The sequence below is a fragment of the Sus scrofa genome, unplaced genomic scaffold, assembly GCF_000003025.6.
Source record: "Sus scrofa isolate TJ Tabasco breed Duroc unplaced genomic scaffold, Sscrofa11.1 Contig48, whole genome shotgun sequence".
NCBI lineage: Eukaryota > Metazoa > Chordata > Mammalia > Artiodactyla > Suidae > Sus > Sus scrofa.
This window is the reverse complement of record NW_018085221.1, coordinates 12,407-34,872: the sequence shown is the minus strand read 5'-3', so window position 1 is coordinate 34,872 and position 22,466 is coordinate 12,407. Positions and strand designations below refer to the sequence as shown.

The window sequence follows — 22,466 nt, the reverse complement described above, 5'->3', positions numbered from 1 at the left end:
TATGAATCTGAGTGTGGTTTTTTGTTTTGTTTTGTTTTGTTTTGGGACCCTATCCACAGCATATGGAAGTTCCCAGGCTAAGGGTTGAATCAGAGCTACAGCTGCTGGTCTATACCACAGCCACAGCAATCCGGGATCTGAGCCGCATCAGTGATCTATACCACAGCTCTTGGCAACGCCAGATCCTTAACCCACTGAGGGAGGCTAGGGATGGAACCCACGTCCTCATGGTTCCTGGTTGGTTTCGTTAACCAGTGAGCCACCAAGGGAAATCTTGAGGTTTTTTTTTTTTTTTTTTTTTAATTTAAAGATTCTCTCTCCTGTCTCTCCCTCGCTCTCTCTTTATTAAAATATTGTGCCGGCTTGCTCTTTGAGAGGAGAGGCTTTACAGGACAAATCCAGCCCGCCATGTATTTTTGTAAATCAAGTTTTATTGGAATGTGGCCACTCTGATTTATGTACACCTTATCTGTTTCTGCTTTAGCACTCGGACTGCAGGGCTGAGCAGCTTCGACAGAGACCCCCTAGCCTGCACAGCTGAAATGCTTCCTTTCTGGTTCTTTCCAGAACATTTTCTAAACCCTGTCTTAGAGCTTTATATCTCTGTAAAAGGGCAGGGAAGTCCTGTCCGTCGGTCCAGTTGCCTCATGCCCCTTCCCCCTGGGATGGCTCCCCAGCCTCACCTAGAGAGGCTTAGCTGAGAGTCACAGGCTTTCAGGGACCATGGCCTTTAGAGCTCGTTCCATCAGATCCAGGGGCCCAAGACTGGAGTTCCCATTGTGGCACAATGTAAATGAATCCAACTAGGAACCATGAGGTTGCAGGTTTGATCCCTTGTCTCCTTCAGTGGGTTAAGGATCTGGCATTGCTGTGGCTCTGACACAGGCCAGTAGCAACAGCTCTGATTAGACCCCTAGCCTGGGAACCTTCATATGCCATGGGTGTGGCCCCATAAAGACAAAAGCAAAAAAAAAAAAAAGGTTGACCAGGGGCCCAAGACTGACAGTCCAAGACCCCCATTTCCAGACAGCAGTAAGAATGGGGTAAAGAATAAAGAGTGAGTGAAACCCTTTATTTTATTTTATTTTTTTCCATTTTTTTATTACTCAAATGAATTTATCACATCTGTAGTTGTATAATGATCATAACAATCTGATTTCACAGGATATCCATCCCACGGTCCAGGCACATCCCCCCACCCCCCAGTCTCCTCCAGAGACCATAAGTTTATCAATGTCTGTGAGTCAGCATCTGTTCTGCAAAGAAGTTCCGTCTGTTCTTTTTTCAGATTCCACATGTCAGTGAAAGCATTTGATGTTAGTGTCTCATTGTATGGCTGACCTCACTTATCATGATAGTTTCTGGGTCCATCCACGTTGCAAAAAATGCTGGTATTTCATTCTTTTTGATGGCTGAGTAATATTCCATTGTGTATATGTACCACTTCTTCTGGATCCACTCCTCTGTCTGTGGACATTTAGGTTGTTTCCATGTTTTGGCTATTGTAAATAGTGCTGCAAATATCATCGTAGTACATGTGTCTTTGCGAGTCATGGTTTTCTCTTGATAGATGCCCAGGAGTGGGATTGCTGGATAAAATGGTATTTCTATTTCTAGCTTTCTGAGGAATCTCCATACTGCTTTCCACAGTGGTTGCACCAATGTACAATCCCACCAACAGTGTACTAGTGTTCCTTTTTCTCCACACCCTCTCCAGCACTTCTTGTTTGTAGACTTTCGGATGATAACCATTCTGGCTGGTGTAAGGTGGTACCTCATCGTGGTTTTGATTTGCATCTCTCTAATGATGAGTGACATTGAACATCTTTTCATGAGTTTCTTGGGCATCTGTATGTCTTCTTTGGAGAATTGTCTGTTTAGATCTTCTGCCCATTTTTGGATGGGCTTGTTTGTTTTTTTGGTATGGAAGTGCAGACGTTGTTTATAAATTTTGGAGATGAATCCCTTGTCAGTGGATTCAGTTGCAAAGATGTTCTCCCATTCTGTGGGTTGTCTTTTTGTGTTGTTTAGGGTTTCCTTTGCTGTGCAGAAACTCTGAAGTTTGATTAGGTCCCATTTGTTTATTTTTCTTTTTATTGTCAATACTCTAAGAGGTGGATCTGAGAAGATGTTGCTGTCATTTATGTCAGAGAGAGTTTGGCCTATGTTTTCCTCTAGGAGTTTGATAGTGTCTGGTCTTATATCTAGGTCTTTAATCCATTTGAAGTTTATTTTTGTGTGTGGTGTTAGGGAGTGTTCTAATTTCATTCTTTTGCATGTGGCTGTCCAGTTTTCCCAGCACCACTTACTGAACAAGCTGTCCTTTCTCCATTGTATATTCTTGCCTCCTTTGTCAGAAATGAGTTGGCTGTAGGTGTGTGGGTTGAATTCTGGGCTTTCTATCCTGTGCCACTGATCTATATGTCTGTCTTTGTACCAGTACCATATGGTTTTGATGACTGTTGCTTTGTAGTATAGTCTGAAGTTGGGGAGCCTGATTCCTCCAGCTCCATTTTTCTTTTTCAGGATGTCTTTAGCTATTCTGGGTCTGTTCTGCTTCCAAAAAAACTTTAAAATATTTTGTTCGAGTTCTGTGAAAAATGTCCTTGGTAATTTGATAGGGATTGCATTGACTCTGTAGATTGCCTTAGGTAGTATAGTCATTTTGATAATATGAACTCTTCCAACCCACGAGCATGGTATATCTTTACATCTCTTTGTGTCGTCTTTGATTTCTTTCATCAGTGGCTTGTAGTTTTCAGAGTATAGGTCTTTTTTCTCTTTAGGTAGGTTTACTCCTAGGTATTTTATTCTTTTGGATGCGATGGTAAACGGAATTGCTTCCCTAATTTCCTTTCCTGCTTTTTCATTGTTAGTATATAGAAACGCTGTTAATTTCTGTGTATTGATTTTGTATCCTGTGACTGCCAAAATCGTGGATGAGCTCTAACAGTTTTCTGGTAGAGTCTTTAAGATTCTCTAGGTATAGTATCATGGCATCTGCAAATAGTGATGGTTTGACTTCTTCCTTTCCAATTTGGATTCCTTTTATTTCTTTTACTTCTCTGATTGACGTGGCTAGGACATCCAGAACTATGTTGAAGAGTAGTGGTGAGAGCCGACATCCTTGTCTTGTTCCTGATCTCAGTGGGAATTCTTTCAGTTATTCACCATTGAGAATGATGTTTGCTGTGGGTTTGTCATATATGGCCTTTATCATGTTGAGGTAGGTTCCTGTTATACCCACTTTCCAAAGGGTTTTTATCAGAAATGGGTGTTGGATTTTGTCAAAGGCTTTTTCCGCGTCTATTGAGAGGATCATATGGTTTTTATTCTTCAGTTTGTTAATGTAGTATATCACACTGATGGATTTGTGGCTATTGAAGAACCCTTGCATCCCTGGGATAAATCCCACTTGATCATGACGTACAATCCTTTTAATGTATTGTTGGATGCGGTTTGCTAGTATTTTCTTGAGGATTTTTGCATCGATGTTCATCGGTGAAATAGGCCTGTAGTTTTCTTTTATTGTGGAATCTTTGTCTGGTTTTGGTGTCAGGGTGATGGTGGCCTCGTAGAATGAGTTTGGGAGTATCCCTTCCTCTGCAATTTTTTGAAATAGTTTCAGAAGGAGAGGTGTTAGCTCTTCTCTAAATGTTTGATAGAATTCGCCTGTGAAGCCATCTGGTCCTGGACTTTTGTTTGTTGGAAGTTATTTAATCACAGTTTCAATTTCAGTTCTTGTGATGGGTCCATTCATCTTTTCTATTTCCTCTTGGTTGAGTCTTGGAAGATTGTACTTTTCTAAGAATTTGTCCATTTCTTCTAGGTTTTCCATTTTATTGGTATAGAGTTGCCTATAGTAGTCTCTTAGGATCCTTTGTATATCTGTGATGTCCATTGTTACTTCTCCTTTTTCATTTCTAATTTTATTGATTTGAGTCCCCTCTCTTTTTTTCTTGATAAATCTGCCTGAGTGAAACCCTTTAAGGGGCCTATAAAGCCAAAAAAAAAAAAGAATAAAAATTGACCAGGGGCCCAAGACTGACAGTTCAAGACCCCCATCTCCAGGCAGCAGCAAGTATGGGGCAAATAATAAAGGGTGAGTGAAACCCTTTAAGGGGCCTTGGTTCTCGTGTCTCTTGAGGAATGTTTCTGTGCAGCTAAAGGATCCAGTGCCCAGGGGACACAGTCTCTGGGGGCCTGTGAACCGGGTGACCACCTTGGGTTTTTGTCTCAGTGCCACCCTTCCTGGTGGCTGTTCCTGGCCACCCCCTGGTGGCTGTGCTCGGCCTTGGCTGTCTTCCCTGCCTCAGGTGCCCTGCCAGCTCCTCAGAGGGGAGAGTCAGAGGAGCCGGAGAGAATCACTGAATCCGATGTTGAGGCATCCCTTGCCACAGCCTTTTTCCCCTTTCTCAAGGCTGACAAAGATGATGTCTGCATCTGAGCAGCTCCAGGGGTGCCTTTTGGAGGCTTTCTTCTGCAGGGATCCCCCCAGAGCTCTGATGAGGAGCAAGTGTGCGCGTGCCTGGGCAGGCCCCTGAAACTGTCAAGCATCCTGTGCAGGATGTAGGACACTGTGCTGTCCTTCTCGGGGTCCTCGGGGTCTCCTGGAGTTTTAGACCCTTCTTAAGGCTCCATCCCTTGTGAGTGAAAGCTCTTGAAAGGTGTTACAGAATTTCTTCTGTTGGCCAGGTTGTGGAGCACGTGGTTCCTTGCTAAGTGTTAGAGCTGTGGGGGCTGCTGCAGGCAGAAAGGGCTGGTGTTTCAGTTTCCACAGCTGGCGAGGGGGCTGAGGAGGAAAGGATAAGTTTGGGAATAGGCAGTGGGGCTGAGCAATTTTTTGAAAATTGCAATGTACATGATACCTAATTTAATTTTTCTATGTAATTTTATATTTGAATAGAATTGATTTACAATGTTGTGTTAGTTTCAGGTGTATAGGACAGTGATTCAGTTATTTGTGTGTGATATATACATATATATATATATACATATATATATATATATGTATGTATTAAGGTTTTTTCCCCTTATAGCTTATTCCAAAATATTCAGTATAGTTCTCTGTGCTATAGAGGAGGTCCGTGTTGGTTATCTGTTTTACAGGTATTGGAGTGTATCTGTTAATCCCAAACTCCTGATTTGTCGCTCGCCATCCCCTTTCCCCCTTGGTAACCATAAGTGTTTCTGCTCTGTCTGTGGGTCTACTCCTGTGTTATGTTTAAGGCCATTTGTATCTTTTGTGTTTTTAGCTTCCACAGAGAAGCAGTAGCCTATGATGGGATGTATTGTGTTAGTTTCAGGTGTATTACACAGGGATCTGACATTTGCATATGCTCAGGGCTGAGTGACTGATTGGACAGGGAGGAGATGGGAGAGTTCGGTCATGACCAGCAGGGTTCTAGATGTGGGTGTGGCCAACGACCAAGCTAGGAAAAGCAGAAGGGGAAGCAGTGCCATGTGTGTGTGTCCGTGTCTGTGTTATTGGGTGTGTGTTAGTGTCACACTTGTGTTAACTGAGGTCACAGTGGAAAATTACTGTGAGTCCCTAGCCAGGACCTGCGTCTACATACCTGTGTCTGTAAATGGTAGAGGCACACACATGATGCCCTCGTCTGTGTGTCCCTCTCCTATTTCCTCATTAATCCTCACAACCCCATGAGGTGTTATCAGTTTCTCTCCTTTTCCAATGAGGAAACTCTGGCCCAGGGAGTTTGTGACTTTCCCAAGGCCTCCCAGCAAACAAGTGGTGGAGCTGGGATTTGAACCCTGTCTCCCCAGGCCCAGCAAGCCTGCTCTTTACCACCTCTCTGTTCTCCACCATCCTGGAAAGAAATCCATGCATCACAAAATAATACTTACCTCATTTCATGGGATGCTTTCGGATATGTGCCGTTTCTCTGTTATCCCCACCTGCTGATCACAATGCCCCACATTGATGCCTTGACTCTAATAGGTCTCAAGCTGCCTTCTGGGAAATCCTGTGATGTCCTGCTTCCAAACCAGCTTTCAGCCCCTCCCTTCGTCCCTGCCAGTGGCCGCTTGCCTGATTCAGACTCCTCATCGCTTCTTACCTGGATGACTGCAATAACCTCCTTTTCCCCTCCATCCATTGTTTATGCTGAGACCAAAGAAATTTGGAAAGTACATTTCTAACCTTATCATTCCCTTGATTTAAAATCCTGAAGTCCCGCCATTGCTCTTGGGGGTCTAGTACTTAGCCCATGAATATAATCGATTAAGGTGTGAGTTTAAATAACTGTATAAGGATTTCTGTGTGTGTTTTTTTCAGGATGAAGATCTTCTACCAAGTAAATATTTTGAAATAGACTTTCCAATGATCGTCATGAGAAACTTGCACAGCATCAAGTAAGCGTGGCTTTGGCCGGAAGCCAGAGCCCAGTGAAATCAGAACCAGCTCCTGGGAGTTCTTGTCGTGGTGCAGTGGATACAAATCTGACTAGGAACCATGAGGTTTCGGGTTTGATCCCTGGCCTCACTCAGTGGGTTAAGGATCTGTGAGTTGTGGAGTTGCAGACGTGGCTTGGATCTGGCATTGCTGTGACTGTGGTGTAGGCCAGCAGCTATAGCTCCAATTGGACCCCTAGCCTGGGAATGCCTCGAGTGTGGCCTTAAAAATCAGAAAAAAAAAAAAAAAAAAGAACCAGTTCCTGGTAGGGTTGAATGCAGGAGATCTGGTGTAGGCACTGCTTTTCTTTCCTGGCCTTCTCCCTCTCTCTCTGGCCCTGAGCCCTCATTGCAGTGTGTCCTGCAGTCTTCAAAATGAAATAGACCCTCTCCTGCGAACTTTCTGTCCAAGAGTATAATTTCTCTAACATTGAAACAAATGACCTGTCGTAGTTTAGTGATCTGAATTTTTATGTGTATTTGGCTTATGTCTTCACCCCAAGGGCACAGAAAGGTGCCTGGCTCAGACTAGATGTGTTGTAAATATTTTTGAATGAATCATTGGGGGCTGAAGTGAAACAGTGATTATATCTGAGATATTGGGGGGGCTTTGCATTCTGAGTCTAGTCTTCAAGGAGTTTGCCAAGCTCTAAGTGGTGAGGTTGCTGCTCTTTGCCCAGAGCTTTCATTTGCCGAGTCCCATGGTACGTGCCTCATTTGCATTGTCTCACTCAGTCCTCAGAGCCCACTCATGGAGTAAGTGCTATCATTAGCCCTTTTTATAGATGAGAAAACTGAGGCTCAAAGAAGTGCAGTGAACTTGCCTCAGGTCACCTGGCTAGAAAGGGGATGGAGCAGGGATTTAAACCCTGACCTTCAGACCAAGGTTAAGGTTTCCCAATAGTTTTTTCTTTTTTCTTTCTCTCTTTCTTTTTTTTTTTTTTTTTTTTTTTTTTTTTTTTTTTTTTTTTTTGGTACAGCTACCCTTGTAGCACATGGAAGTTCCTGGGCTACAGGTCAAAAAGGAGCTGCAGCTAAGGCCTATGCCACAGCCATAGCAATGTGGGATCCGAGCTGTATCTGCAAAGTACACCTCAGCTTGCAGCAACAGCAATGTTGGATCCTCAACCTACTGAGCAAGGCCAGGAATAGAACCCACATCCTCATGGACACAGTGTCGGGTTCTTAACCTGCTGAGCCCCAGTGGGGAACTCTGGTTTCCCCAAATTTAACCTACTGTCACTCCCCCCCTTGTTTATATTAGTCATCTCAGTAAAATTCTAATTCTCATATTTCACAGCGTTTTTAATAAGCATTAAGCTTTGGCTTGCTCTTTAGAGATGTCTAATTCTCACAAACTGGAGATGATTTTCAAGCTTTTTTTTTTTTTCTAGTTTGTCCTGTGAAAATAAGCTTTTTATCCTTTCCAAATATAAAATCGCATCATTTACCAGATATGCTTTGTGGATGCTAGATGGTAACTCTGATGCTCCGTGAACTACAGTGTGTGACTCAACTTGTCCAAACTCTGAGAGAAAGCAGAGCAAGTAGGCTCTGCATTTAAGGTCAGGGGTGGTTTCCTGGGGTGAATAATGCATTGGCCATTGTGTGAGGTTGTTGGAATATTGAACTTGGCTGGCTGACTTCTGATTTTTTGCATATTTTTATTAGGGAACTTATCACAAAAGTGTTTCAGAACTTTAGGTGTCAGTAAGAATCAGTTTATTTGTAAGATGTCTTAAAAAGTTTTGTTTGAGAAGAGGGCAGGGCACTGGCGATGGCTTGAAAACCACTAGGACGTTTGGAAAATTCTTCCGGCCTGTCTGTAGCTATTTCTATGTAAGTATTTCATGATCTCCTTGTAATCTGATATCAGATTCTCAGGGTAAAGCTTCGCTGACCTAACCCGAGATGTGTATCCCCTGGATTTTACTGCATGTGCCCAGGGTCAAATATAATTAAACAGAAGCCCTGCAGAGTGGATGGTTCTTGGAACAGTAGTGATATCTACTTACCGTGTCTGAGGTGGGTGTTTGCATTTTTGCAGTAAGGGCGTTAAATTGACTCATCCGTCTTCTTTTTCTCATCTTCCTGTAGATTGAAACCTCTTCTTTCAAAACCCATTTTAGACCTACATTCAGAGGACACACTTCAAATGGGCAAGTATCCTTAACCTCAGTATACAGCATGGGCTATGTAACAATTTTTGCTCTTTTCCTCCTCTTCTTTTTAAAGATGCTGTGTGTGTGCATGAATACACATATCCTTCTGCGGATGCATTTTTCACATCCACTGCAGTTACTATGAAAGATTTTTAACAGTTTTTGGTATGATTCTTCTTAGATGTCCTTACACATTCCTAAATCTTTTTTTTTTTCTTCTTCTTCTTTTTTGGCCACAATTGCAGCATATGGATCAAATACAAGCTGCAGTTGGGACCTATGTCCCAGCTGCAGCAACACCAGATCCTTAATCCACTGTGCTGGATTGGGAATCAAGCTGATCCCTCCTCAGAGACAGGCTGGATCATTAACCCACTGCTCCACAGTGGGAACTCCAATCCTAAAACTTTTAAAATAGAATTTAAGTGGGGAGTTCCTGTTGTGGCTCAGGGGTAAGGAACCTGACTGGTATCCATGAGGATATGGGATTGATCCCTAGCCTCACTCAGTGGGTTGCCATGAGCAGTGGTTTAGGTCATAGATGTGGCTGAGATCTGGTATTGCTGTGGCTGTGGTGTAGGCTGGCAGCTGCAGCTCTGATTCAACCCCTAGCCTGGGAACTTCATATGCTGTGGGTGTGCACCCCCCCCCAAAAAAAAAAGAATTTAAGTTAGTTGCCACATTTCAAAAGTAGGGCTTTTTTTAAAGTCTTTTTTTTAAATTAATGTATAGTTGATTTTCAGTGTTGTGCCAATTGCTGTATAGCAAAGTGACTGAGTCATACATGTGTATGTACATTCTTTTTTTAACTGTAAATACAAGATTTATTTTTTTATTTGTTCTTTTTTTTGTCCTTTTTTTAGGGCTGCACCCATGGCACATAGAGGTTCCCAGGCTAGGGGTTGAATCAGAGCTGTAGCCACCAGCCTATGCCAGAGCCACAGCAATGCCAGATCTGAACCATGTCTGCGAACTACACCACAGCTCACAGCAACACCAGATCCCTAACCCACTGAACAAGGCCAGGGATCAAACCTGCATGATTCCTAGTCAGATTCGTTTCTGCTGTGCCACGACAGGAACACCAATATTTATTTTTTAAAATGTAAATGAGGCTTTTATACCAAAAAATTCATTTGTTTACGCTGCTATCTGCACAAACATTTCTGTTTTTTTTTGTTTGTTTGTTTGTTTTTTTGTTTTTTTCCTAATGGCCACAAATGCAGCATATGGAATTTCCTGGCCTGAGCCAGGTCTGACCTACACCACAGCTCATAGCAAAGCCAGATCCTTAACCCACTCAGTGGGGCCAGGGCTCCAACCCACATACTCATGGATACTACTTGGGTTCATTTCCACTGAGCCACAATGGGAACTCTTCGTTTTTTGTTCTTTTTTTTTTTTTTTTTTTTTTAACTTTTTGTGGCTGCACCTGTGGCATATGAAGGTTCCCAGGCTAGGGGTTGAATCAGAGCTGTAGCTGCCAGCCTACTCACAGCCACAGGAACTCAGGATCCAAACCAAATCTTTTACTTACACCACAGCTCATGGCAACACCGGATCCTTAACCCACTGAGAGAGGCCAAGGATCAAACTCACATCCTCATGGATCCTAGTCGGGTTGGTTAACCACTGAGCCATGAAGGGAACTTTTGGGAACTCATTTTTAAAATTTTTCTATTAAGGTATAGTTGATTTATACTGTTCCTTCAATTTTAGCAAAGTCACTCAGTCATATATGTATATGTATACACACTTTTTTTTGTTGTTCTTTTTAGGGCCACACCCATGGCATGTGAGGTTCCCAGGCTAAGGGTTGAATTGGAGCTGTAGCTATGTCTTTGACCTATACCACAGCTTGCAGCAATGCTGGATCCTTAACCCGCTGAGCAAGGCCAGAGTTCGAACCCACAACCTCATGGTTCCTGGTTGGCTTTGTTTCTGCTGCGCCACAAGGGGAACTCCTGTTTATCCATTCTAAATGGAAACATCTATTGACCCCAAACTCCCAGTGCATCCTACTCCCTCCCCCTCGGCAACCCCAAGTCTGTTTCCTATGTCCATGAGTCTGTTTCTGTTCTGTAGATAGATTCATTTTTGCCCTATATTAGATTCCACATGTAAGTGATATCATATGGTATTTGTCCTTCTCTTTCTAACCTTAGTAGGATACTTCGCTTAGTAGGATAATCTCTGGTTGCACACATGAAATTCTTGATTTTCCGGTTTTGTTTGGAAATCTCAGCTCTAGCTCCTACACTACCTTAATCGAGCAGTGGCTGCCTCGTTTGGAGGGCTTGTGCCTTCTCCAGTTCTGTCCCTGCCACTCACTTTGGACTTAAACCCGACCTGTTTTCCTGGTTTATGTCACCTCCCTGGTCCCTGCAGTCAAGTTTTCCCCACAGGTTTTGGTTGTGAGTGTTTTTACAACACTTTCCTCATTTCTTAGCCTTTCAAATTATGGTAAAACTCTTCCAGAATCTTCCATCGTTTTCAGTCTCTGTTGGAGAAGTTCAAGGGCCTTATTAATAATTCAGGTTAGAAAACCTGCTCAGAGCTCTCCTTATGGCACAGTGGGTTTGGCAGCAGTGTCTCTGTACCTCTGGGATGCAGGTTTGGTTCCTGGTCTGGCACAGTGGGTTAAGGATCTGGTGGTGGTGCAGCTGCAGCGTAGGTCACAACCGAGGCTCGGATCTGATCCTTGGCCTGGGAACCCCGTGTGCTGCAGGGTGGCCAGAAAAGAAAAAAAAAGAAAGAAAATGTGCTCCGAGAGGATGGCCTTCGTGAATAGTCGACTCAGCTAACACAGCAAACATCATAGGAGGTTAGAGAAGCCTCCTCTCTTGCACGACCACAGGGCTTCAGTCGTCCTCCTAATGACCAGATTCCCAAGAAAGTCCACAGAAAATAATATCTCCCCCTTCCTTTGACTCTCTCATGCAGACTGTAGCTAGAAGCCATTCAGTCTTTGCCCTTTGCTGGCCTATTGGCTTTCTCCACAGTTTTGCTACCATAATTTTCTGTATATTTGGTTAACACTTGTGTCAGAATGATTATCTATAATGAACACGCCAGTACTATACTAGGACTTTGATCCATCAATGATGTAGAAATATACGAAGGAGAAAGTAAAGACCTTCCATAATCCCCTCCAACCCAAGAAAACCAGTATTCAGAGTATTTTCCACTGCAGATGAACAGCGTACCCAGGGAAAGGTAAGTATCACATAGTACACATATGAATATAATCCAGTGCCTGTCGCATAAGAGTTTCCATAAATTTTCGTTGAATGAATGCATGTACATCTTGAATAAATACATGTGGTAGTTTAACATGTATTTGTTGATAAATCTGTACTTCTATGTCTAAATATAGCTTTATATATAATTTTAATAATGTGAATAATTTATACATGTTATTTGTGATTGGCTTTTTTCATGTCCTAGGAAATCATGGTTATCATTTCTCATCAGCATATATAAGTCTACTTCATTATTTCTGATTGCTTTACAGTACTTTGTTGCCTGGAAATTCCATTTTATTCAATCTACTCCCTACCGATGGTCCTTTAGATTGCTGTCTTTTTTTGTTTCTGTCTTCAACAATTTGTAGAAAACATGTGTATATGGGCATATTTACAGGAATTATTAGCTCAATGAAGTGTAGATTATGAATTTATTTTCCTTTTATGGCCACACTTGTAGTATATGGAAGTTCCTGGGCTGGAGGTCAAGTTGGAGCTATAGCTGCAGCCTATGCCACAGCCAGACCAACACCAAATCCGAGCCACATCTGCAACCTACACTGCAGCATTCAGCAATGCTGGACCCTTAACCCAATGAGCAAGGCCAGGGATCAACTCCGCATTTTCATGGATACTGGTCGGGTTTGTAACCTGCTGAGCCACATGGGAACTCCTCTGCTGGAATATTTGAAAGCAAATGTTATTTTATTTGTGAATACTTTAGTACGTAAACATTTTTAAAGTTTTATTGAAGTATAGTTGATTTACAATGTTTTTTTGCTGTACAGCAAGGTGATTCAGTTATTATATATGTATATATAAACAGATATATATTCTTTTTTTTTTTGTCTTTTTGCGTTTTCTAGGGCTGCTTTCATGGCATATGGAGGTTCCCAGGCTAGGGGTCGAATCGGAGCTGTAGCTACCAGAATATGCCAGAGCCACAGCAACACGGGATGCGAGCCACGTCTGCAACCTACACCACAGCTCACAGCAACTCTGGATCGTCAACCCACTGAACAAGGCCAGGGATTGAACCCTCAACCTCATGGTTCCTAGTCGGATTCGTTAACCACTGTGCCACGACGGGAACTCCCCAGAGGATATCTTTTTTTTTTTTTTTTTTTGGTCTTTTTTTGTGTGTGTGTTTTCTTCAGCCATTCCCGCGGCATATGGAGGTTCTAAGGCTAGGGGTTGAATCAGAGCTGTAGCAACCAGCCTACACCACAGCCACAGCAACGTGGAATCCGAGCCACATCTGCACCCCACACCACAGCTCATGGCAATGCCAGATCCTTAACCCACTGAGCAAGGCAAGGGACTGAACCTGCAACCTCATGTTTCCTGGTCAGAATCGTTAACCACTGCACCATGACGGGAACTCCTATATATTCTTTTTCATACTCTTTTCCCTTATAGTTTATTGCAGGATATTGAATATATTTCCCTGTGCTCTACAGTAGGACCTTGATGTTTATCCACTCTGTAGATAAGAGTTTGCATCTACAAATCCCAAACTTCTAGTTTATCCCTCTTCCAGCCCCCACCCTCTTGGCAAAAATGAACTATTTTCTTTTAAACATAGTACCTCACAAAGTGGCAAGACCTCTACAGAGCAGCCACTTTGACCTTGGAATTCCACTCACTGTAACCTTGGAATTCCACTCACTTTGACCTTGGAATTCCACTCACTGTAACCTAGCCCAAGTGGATACTCCATGGTGTATGCAGAAGGATGTTCCTTGCAGTTCCTGAGATGGAGTGACCTTGAAATGCTGCATGTCTAACAGTGAGCAGTTGGCCAAGGTGTTTTATCCACTGCTTGGAGCACTGTGAGGTCATCCCAGAGAGTGATGTCCCTGAGACTGTTGTTAAATAGGAAAAGCTCTCAAAACGAGTATCGAGTGGCCCCATTTTCTTTTTTCTGTATAGAATGTGTTTGTGTGTGTTTGGAGAGAGAGGATGTGTCTATCTTGTGCCCACAGAGGAAGAGCTAGAAAGCTATACACTAAAATGCTAACAGTTAAGCCTGGAAAATGTGATTTTTACTTAATTTTCACTCTCTTCTTACCTGTTTTTTTTTTTTTTCCATAATGAGCATAAATTTTTGTAATGGAGCAAAACAGTAGATTTACTTTAGTTTTGAAAAAGCCACATCTGTTGAAATTATCATCTCTTCTCCCTTAATTTTTCATGAAATTGTAATCTCTTCTTCCACTTACAGACGGGCACACATTGGATTCAACGAGATATGCCATCATTGGAGCCGATCTCCGAGATATTCCTGAACTGGAAGAGAAACTAAAGAAATGTAACATGAATACACAGTGAGACGTTTTTATTAGCCTCTTACATTTGTGATTTCCTGCTAATTTGAGAAAAGGCCAGTTGGAAGCACAGGGTGATACTGTGTACCAGTTTGTTTCCCTGTAATCTTTATCATTGTCATTGCTATTGAGATTAGTTTTCTGAACTTTTTTAGAAGCAAGTTTCCTCAAGTCTGCTTTCCCATGAGAATCACCTGTGTTGCTTTTGTAAAATATGCCCTAGTATTAATACCTAATGTTATAAAGTTGGAGGGAAGATAGTTATATGCACAGAAACATATAATTGTAACATTAAAGAAAGGATTGGCATCCCAAATACATAAAGAATAGCTTTTTTTTCCTTTTTTCTTTTTTTAAAGCCCCATAGACAAATGGGCAAAAGAGAGATGACAGGCAGGTCAAAGAAGAAACTGGCTAGCATATGAAAATGCTATTGAACTTCAGTAGTCATCAGATGAAATATTATTTTACTCCCACCAAGTTGGCAAAATGTAAAAGTCTGACATAATATTAAGGATTGGCAGGGATTTAGGGGGAAGGGCATGGTCACGTACACTGGGTGGAAGTGGCTTTGGCACAGTCCTTGCCAGGAGCAATCTGGAACTATCTAGTAGAATTGTAACTGTCTATACCATGGGAAATTGCAGGTCACTGTTGGGCACGTCCCCCCAAAGGTCTGAACGTATGTACAAGGAGGATGTTCGTTGCAGCCTCTGCTTTTAGTCGCAGAATATTGGGAACAGCTTAAATGTCCATCAGAGGGAGAATGGATGAATGTAAAATGCAAGACTTTGGGGAGAGCCCAGAAGCTTAATGTTGAGTTTCTAAAAATGAAATTTCAAAGTAATGTGCAGACTGAGATACTAAATGGTAAAAGCAAAGCCCACAAACACTGTATTTTCATGATTACCTATAAACATTATAGAAGTATTTTTAAAATGGGTCAGAAAGATTCACACCAAATTCCTGAGGGGGGGTACCTTTGAGGAGCAGAGGAAGGGAGTTAGGTGTGTGGGTTTTTTTATGTTATTTTTTGGAGGGCTGCACTGGTGGCTTATGGAATTTGCTGGGCTAGGGGTCCAGTTGGAGCTGTAGCTGCCGGTCTGCACTGTAGCCCCAGCAATGCCAGATCTGAGCCGTGTCTGTGACCTACACTGCAGCTCACAGCAACACTGGATCATTAACCCACTGAGTGAGACCAGGGATCGAACCCAAATCCCCATAGATACTAGTTGTGTTCATTACCACTGAGCCACAGTGGGAACTCCTGAGGTGTGTGGTTTTAGCACAGTGATGCTGGTCAAAATAGATTGGAGTTAAAGAACATGTTCATTGCGGCACTGTTCACAATAGCCAAGACATGGAAACAACCCAGATGTCCATCGACAGATGATTAGATTAGGAAGATGTGGTATATGTATACAATGGAATACTACTCAGCCAAAAAAAAGAACAAAATAATGCCCTTTGCAGCAACATGCATGGAACTAGAGACTCTCATACTGAGGGAAGTAAGTCAGAAAGAGAAAGACAAATACCATATGACATCACTTATATCTGGAATCTAATATAGGACACAAATGAACCTTTCCACAGAAAAGAATATCATGGACTTGGAGAATAGACTTGTGGTTGCCAAAGGGGATTGGGGGGGGGGGGAGTGGGGTGGGCCGGGAGCTTGGGGTTAATGGATGCAGACTATTGCCTTTGGAATGGATCAGCAAGGAGATCCTGCTGTATAGCACTGGGAACTCTGTCTAGTCACTTTTGATGGAGCATGATAATGTATGTGTAACTGGGTCACCGTGCTGTACAGTAGAAAAAACATGTGTTGGGAAAGTAACAATTGATTACAATAAAAAAAAAACCTATTGGAAGGAAAAGGCACATCTCCATGGTGTATTCTAAGTGAAGATGACACTTTTTGGGAATTTTCTCATGGCACAGTGGTTTAAGGATCTGGCGTTGTCACTGCAGCAGCTTGGGAACTTCCATGTGCCATGGGTGTAGGAAAAAAGACGACACTTTCAGGAATATCTGAAGTAACTCAAGGGAGAGGTTTGAAAGGAAGGTGAGGGACAGGGAAGTGAGGAAAGTCCGTCAGAAAGAGAAAGACAAATACCATATGGTATCACGTATCTGAGATCTAATATATGGCACAAATTTTAAAGAATAGACTGAAGGCAAAGAATCAGTGGCAACAATGAAAGCAATTAGCAACTAGAGGAATCATTGCTGGAGGAGAGGGAAGGGAGGATGGAGAATGGACTGGGGTGAACTAGCCTTTGAGGGAAGGAAAACACCCCCCTCTCATCCCCAGTGTTCTTTTAAGAGGGGAAGAAAGTGGGTAAGGACGGGTGCAAATACAGATAAGCTTTGGGCGATGGAGGGGAGGGAAGCATGGGGGGGGGGTTAAAGCATGACCTTCCTAACACATCCACGTGAGTATGGCTGTTAATCTCTCTCTCTCTCTCTCTTTTTTTTTTTTTTTTTTTTTTTTTCTTTTGGTCTTTTTGCCATTTCTTGGGCCGCTCCCACAGCATATGGACGTTCCCAGGCTAGGCGTCAAATCAGAGCTGTAGCCACCGGCCTATGCCAGAGCCACAGCAACGCGGGATCCGAGCCGCATCTGTGACCTACCCCACAGCTCACAGCAACTGCAGATCCTTAACCCACTGAGCAAGGCCAGGGATCAAACCCGCAACCCCATGGTTCCTAGTCGGATTCATTAACCACTGAGCCATGACGGGAACTCCTAATCTCTCTATTTTGAAGTTCATGCTTACATATTTAGTCTAGAATCATCAACTAGGTCGTCATTCTTAGGATGTACATCTCCACGAGCCCAGAGGTCGGGGACAGCTCTCTTTGACCCAGTGCTGTCCCTCCAGCTTTATTGTCTGAGTTTGTCCCACGGCGTGTTCAGAGAGTAAGGGCTGTGATGCTCTGTCACAGGTATTTATGTGCTTTTTTCCTTTGGGGAGATGCTTCAGTGGGTCACGTACTGCAATGGGTAGTGTGCTTCCTTTTAGCAGAAGGCAAGTCTTGACTTTCCAGGACAACACTGGCTTTGTCAGGGGCACATGGGTGTGTAAAGGTCAGCAGGAGGGGCCTGGACTCCTTCCAGAACAAGGATAGCACATGTCCTGGGCTCTCACCCTGGGTTCCTGTCTCTTCTGCTTTCTAGTTGTTTCATAAGGGACAGTTTTGTTTTCTTGTTATTTTTAAAAATCTCTTTGAGCCTTTGTTTCTTCTTTTATGAACTGGGCTAAAAACTGATCTCATGAGATGATTTTTTTTTTCCTCCCTCCATGCTCACTTTAGGCCTCTATTCAGATAATTTGTTCTTTTTTAAATTTATTCTAGAGTTGATTGACAATGTTAATTTCTGCCATACAGCAGAGTGATTCAGATGTACATATATACACATGCTCTTTCATACCCTTTTCCATTATGGTTTATCATGGGATGTTGAATATAGTTCCCTGTGCTCTGTGGTAGGGACTCATGAGGTGCTTTAGAAGTAACACGTGTAAAAACAGTTGAACAGAAGTCGGCAAATAACAGGCCCTGAGTCAGTTGCGTCTGACTCTGACTCTGGCTGTGAAAAGCAAAGGTTCTGGTACATGTGCTAAAAGATGAAGGATAATCAGGTAAAAATTGGGCTAGCTGTTGTTAGGGACGTTGGCCTCTCACTTTTGGAGAGCTACAAAATGGGCCAAAAACAATTGATGTAACAAGTTTCAGAACTGTGTATTTTTCCTTGTGGCTTCATTTGTGTTTTCTATTTTCCTTTGTGGGCTGTCTTGTCTTTGCTTTTCTTTCACTTATATTTTGAAAAGTATAGCTCCTCTTTTTAATATTCCTCATGGCTGCCTCTTAAAAAATAGATGGTAGAAATGTCTAACTTTTCATTTTCAAATAATTCAAACCTACAAAAAAAGTGCAAAAAGAGTATAAAAATATCTCGTATAGCCTTCTTTGCCTGGCTCCCCAACACGTTAATATCTTATGTAAATAATGGCTCACTTTTGCATTAAAAAGATTCTTGAAACGGTGTTTCTCTACTTACCAACCTATTAGATGAGATTTTGGAACTATTTTTCATTCATTCACTTTTTCTAATCATTTTTGTTGCTATAGTCTCGAGTTTTAGACTGACGACATGTTACTTTTAAAAAGCACTTTAATGTTTTTCTTTCTGATTTTCAACTTTGTTTGAAACTCAGACTTAGACTTAATTCTTTTTCCTTTGGATTAGTGTCCTCGGTTTCTTTGTGCCGTATCAGGTTGAGAATAGAGAGCCTTTTGGAGATGTACTTTTAAAATAAAGTTATATAACATTTCACTATCAAAAAAGAACAACAAAATAAGAAAATCCAGACATGCAAAACAGGGGGGTTGGTTCTGTCAGGTCAGAGCCAGAGTTTACCTGTGGATGGCCTTTCTCTCCAGTGGCACAGACAACATGTGTCCACACACTGAGTCCACCTGGACCGGTTTTAATTCTGATGGGAACATACACTAGACCTTGACCTTGAACCTCTGTACATCTCAGTTTCCTCCTTTGAAAAGGGAGACTAATAACAGAACCGAGAAAATGTTAGCAGGTGATGGTGTTGAAAACCATATTTTATTGGTCTTTTTTTAATTTTTTTTTGCCTTTTCTAAGGCTGCTCCCATGGCATATTGAGGTTCCCAGGCTAGGGGTTGAATCGGAGCTGTAGCCGCCGGCCTACGCCTGGCATAGCAACTTGGGATCCAAGCCGTGTCTGCAACCTACACCACAGCCCATGGCAATGCCGGATCCTTAACCCGCTGAGCAAGGCCAGGGACCAAACCCTCAACCTCATGGTTCCTAGTCAGATTCATTAACCACTGCGCCATGATGGGAACTCCCAGTTGAAGACCATTTTTAAACAAATCTCTGAGCAGGGAGTTCTCACTGTGGCTCAGCATAAGCGAATCGGACTAGTGTCCATGAGGGCGCGGGTTCGATCCCTGGCCTTGCTCAGTGGGTTAAGGATCCCATGAGCTGTGGTGTAGGTCACAGACGAGGCTCGGATTGGCATTGCTGTGGCTGGATATAGCGTAGACCAGCAGCTACAGCTCTGATTCAGCCCCTAGCCTGGGAACCTCCATATGCCATGGGTGTGGCCCTAAAAAGACCAAAAAAAAAAAAAAAGTCTCTTAACAGTCTCATTCATTTCTGTAGTTTTAGCTGTTGCTAGTGGTTCCCTTGGTTCCTAAAAGAGCAAATATAAAAAATAATTCCTAGTCCTACTACTCAGAGGTAACCACCTTCACAAATTTTTGTATCAAAAATTATAAATATATTTTATCTTTAAAATGTGATCATGCTATCTATGCACATGGTTTTAGAACTTTTAAAAGAATCAAATCTGTCTGTATGTATATGTATATATATCATGTACGGATAGTCAATTATTTATTCACTCCTTCATCAAATAGTTGTGGATCTACTGTGTGCACTAAAGTCACGAATAAAACAGCTTATATTATGGTGTAGGAAAAAGAGACATTAAATAGCTAATTACAGTTGACTAATTATTCTTGAGGTACCTGCTTTGAAAAAGTGTAGGGGGAGCACATAAGAGGCCATACTTGTTTTTTTTGTTGTTGTTTGTTTGTTTTGTCTTTTTGCCTTTTCTAGGGTGGCACCGGCAGCATATGGAGGTTCCCAGGCTAGGGGTTGAATCAGAGCTGTAGTTGCTGGCCTACGCCACAGCCACACCAGATCTGAGCCACGTCTGCGACCTACACCACAGCTCACAGCAACGCCGGATCCTTAACCCACTGAGCAAAGCCAGGGATCGAACCCACAACCTCATGGTTCCTAGTTGGATTTGTTAACCACTGAGCCACGACAGGAACTCCCATAGAGGCCATACTTGAATTTGGGAACTGACCATGGATAGCGTTCACGTCAAAAAATGCAGTTTTTGTTTTTTGTTTTTTTGTTTTTGCTTTTTTGGCTACACCCATGGCATGTGGAAGTTGCTGGGCCAGGGATTGAACCCATGCCACAGTTATGACCCCATGCCACAGCTATAGCAACAGCAGATCCTTAACCTACTGCACCACAAGGGAACTTCCAATACAGTTCTAACACATTACGCTTACAAGCTGCTGTCCGTCCTTTGGATGGATGCACCATATTCTTTCCAAGTACTTTCTTGTTGAGCATTTGAGTTTACACAATTTATTCTAAGACCACCACTTGCTTTGTGGGAGAAACAGGAACCAGCCATGAGGACCGTCGATATATAGGGGCAGAGAGGGAAAAGAGAATCTAGTGAAGAACTTGGAGAAGGTACAGTGAGCAAGCCAGGAGTAAACCAATGGTGCTTACATAATGTGGGGATGCCAGGGCTTCCTTTCAAAGATTAGGGCTTTTAGATATTTCCGTAGGCGTTTATTGCTTTTCCTGTTTCACCATTTGTTCATTACTTTGGGCCTGTAAATCAGAGTGCCTCGTAACTAATAATGTAATTTCCTGAAGACTGTTCACGTTTTTATTTTTTCCTCCTTTTTTCTTTCTTTTTTGGCCACCCTGATGCATATGGAGTTCTCAGGACAGGGGTCAGATCCAAGCTGCAATTGTGACCTGTCCCACAGCTGCAGCTGTACCGAATCCTTTAACCCACTGTGCCAGGCTGGGGATCACACTTTTGTCCTGGCACTTCAGAGACGCTGTCCGTTCTGTTGTGCCATAGCGGAAACTCCTGTTTTCAATTCTTGATAGTAAAAGCTTTTATAAGAATTAGATTCTGTTTAGTGAATATCAGTATATCTACATTATGTCAGTCCATTTTCGATGTGTAACAAATCCTTCTAAACTCAGTGTTTTAAAACAACCCACAATTCAGTTGCTCAGGATTCTGTGAGTTGACAGTTTGGGCTGGGCTTAGCTGGGTTGTTTGTCTGCTAGGGCCCCACTGTAGCCAATGTCTCGGGGGTTTACTCACATATGGACAGCAGGCAGGTCTGCCAGGCTGCCTCATTCTCATCCAGTGGCCACCTAGCTTGGCTTCATTCCCATGGTGGCTTCAGGTTGCCATGTGCAGCAAGAGAGTGAGCATCTGTGTGGAGGTCATTCCCAAGCTTCTGCTTGTGTCATGTTGGTTGCTGGTCCATTGGCCAAAGCCAGTGATTACCCCAGATTCCAGGGGAAGGGAAATAAACCCCACTCTTGAGTGGGAGCATCTCCAGTTTCCCGTGACCCCAGGGTGCTCACTGGGGAAGAATTTGGAGCCGTTTTCACAGCCTGCCTCTATTTAATGATTTCCACCAGCAGGACAAAAATTATTGCTGATTGGCCACCGTGTAAAACCTTGGGTCGTGGTACACTGACGGTCGATGTGAAAACCAGTACTTGTGGTTTTCCTGGGGGCATGAACTGCCCTGCCAGTGCTGCCACCTGAGTACAATCAGAGGGCCCCATTTTGCTGAAAAAGTATCTATGTGTCTTTTTTTTTTTTTTCCTTCTCTTAGATTGCCTACCCTCCTGGTGGCTGAATGTGTGCTGGTTTACATGACTCCGGAGCAGTCTGCAAACCTTCTCAAGTGGGCCGCCAACAGTTTCGAGACTGCCATGCTCATAAACTACAAACAGGTAAGAGGAAGCAGGAGAAGTGTGCCTTCTGCACGGGACTCCAGTGGTGGCTCTCCCTCCCTGCGCACCCTCGGAACGGGCTTTGTCTGATTCTTTTCCTTCTGCTCTGGCCGCTTCCACGTCTCCTTTGTTCATTAATTCCAGCAAACCTGGTATTCCTGAGTTCTTGACTTCCTGCAGACTTGTAGCCAGAGTTTTTGGAAACTCCTGTCTTGGCTCTCAGGAAAGCTTTTTGGAGTTCTCATTTTGATCCATCAATAAGATGTTTGCTATAAAGTCACAGATGGTGATGGAGGGAATTTTGGCCACCATCAGGGTAGGGGTAGCAAACTCAGATGCCTTCAGAGGCAGGTAATGATGCAGGTGGAGGAGGTTGGCCTGGTGCAACATAGAGTGGAGTGGTGGGGATTGTGGTAAACTGGGACACCCATGTCCTGTTTTATGGGATGCCCACTGTTTCGTTCTAGCCAATTGTCACCATGTGGGGTGAGTTTAGAGTTGCCTGGACTCCCAGTTTTTCAAGAGAAGTTAGAAATGCAGGATTTTAGCAGTTCGCGTCATGGCACAGCAGAAACAAATCTGACTAGTATCCATGAGGATGCAGGTTCAATGCCTGTCCTTGCTCAGTGGGTTTGGGATCTGGCATTGCCATGAGCTGTGGTGTAGGTCACAGACAGGGCTAGGA

At 43.0% G+C, this 22,466-nt stretch overlaps 1 protein-coding gene across 1 annotated transcript in view; it reads left to right on the top strand.

The window, feature by feature from the left end:
* The window catches only part of LOC100520426 (leucine carboxyl methyltransferase 1), a 35,382-nt gene extending 13,142 nt beyond the window's left edge, over nt 1-22,240 (top strand). The window contains exons 4-7 of the mRNA XM_021082084.1: nt 6,296-6,372; nt 8,509-8,570; nt 14,043-14,145; nt 21,661-22,240. Of these exons, the coding sequence (XP_020937743.1) occupies nt 6,296-6,372; nt 8,509-8,570; nt 14,043-14,145; nt 21,661-21,871 (453 nt within the window). The 3' untranslated portion in view covers nt 21,872-22,240. The remainder of the gene's footprint in view (nt 1-6,295; nt 6,373-8,508; nt 8,571-14,042; nt 14,146-21,660) is intronic.
* The last annotated feature ends 226 nt before the right edge of the window (nt 22,241-22,466 follow it).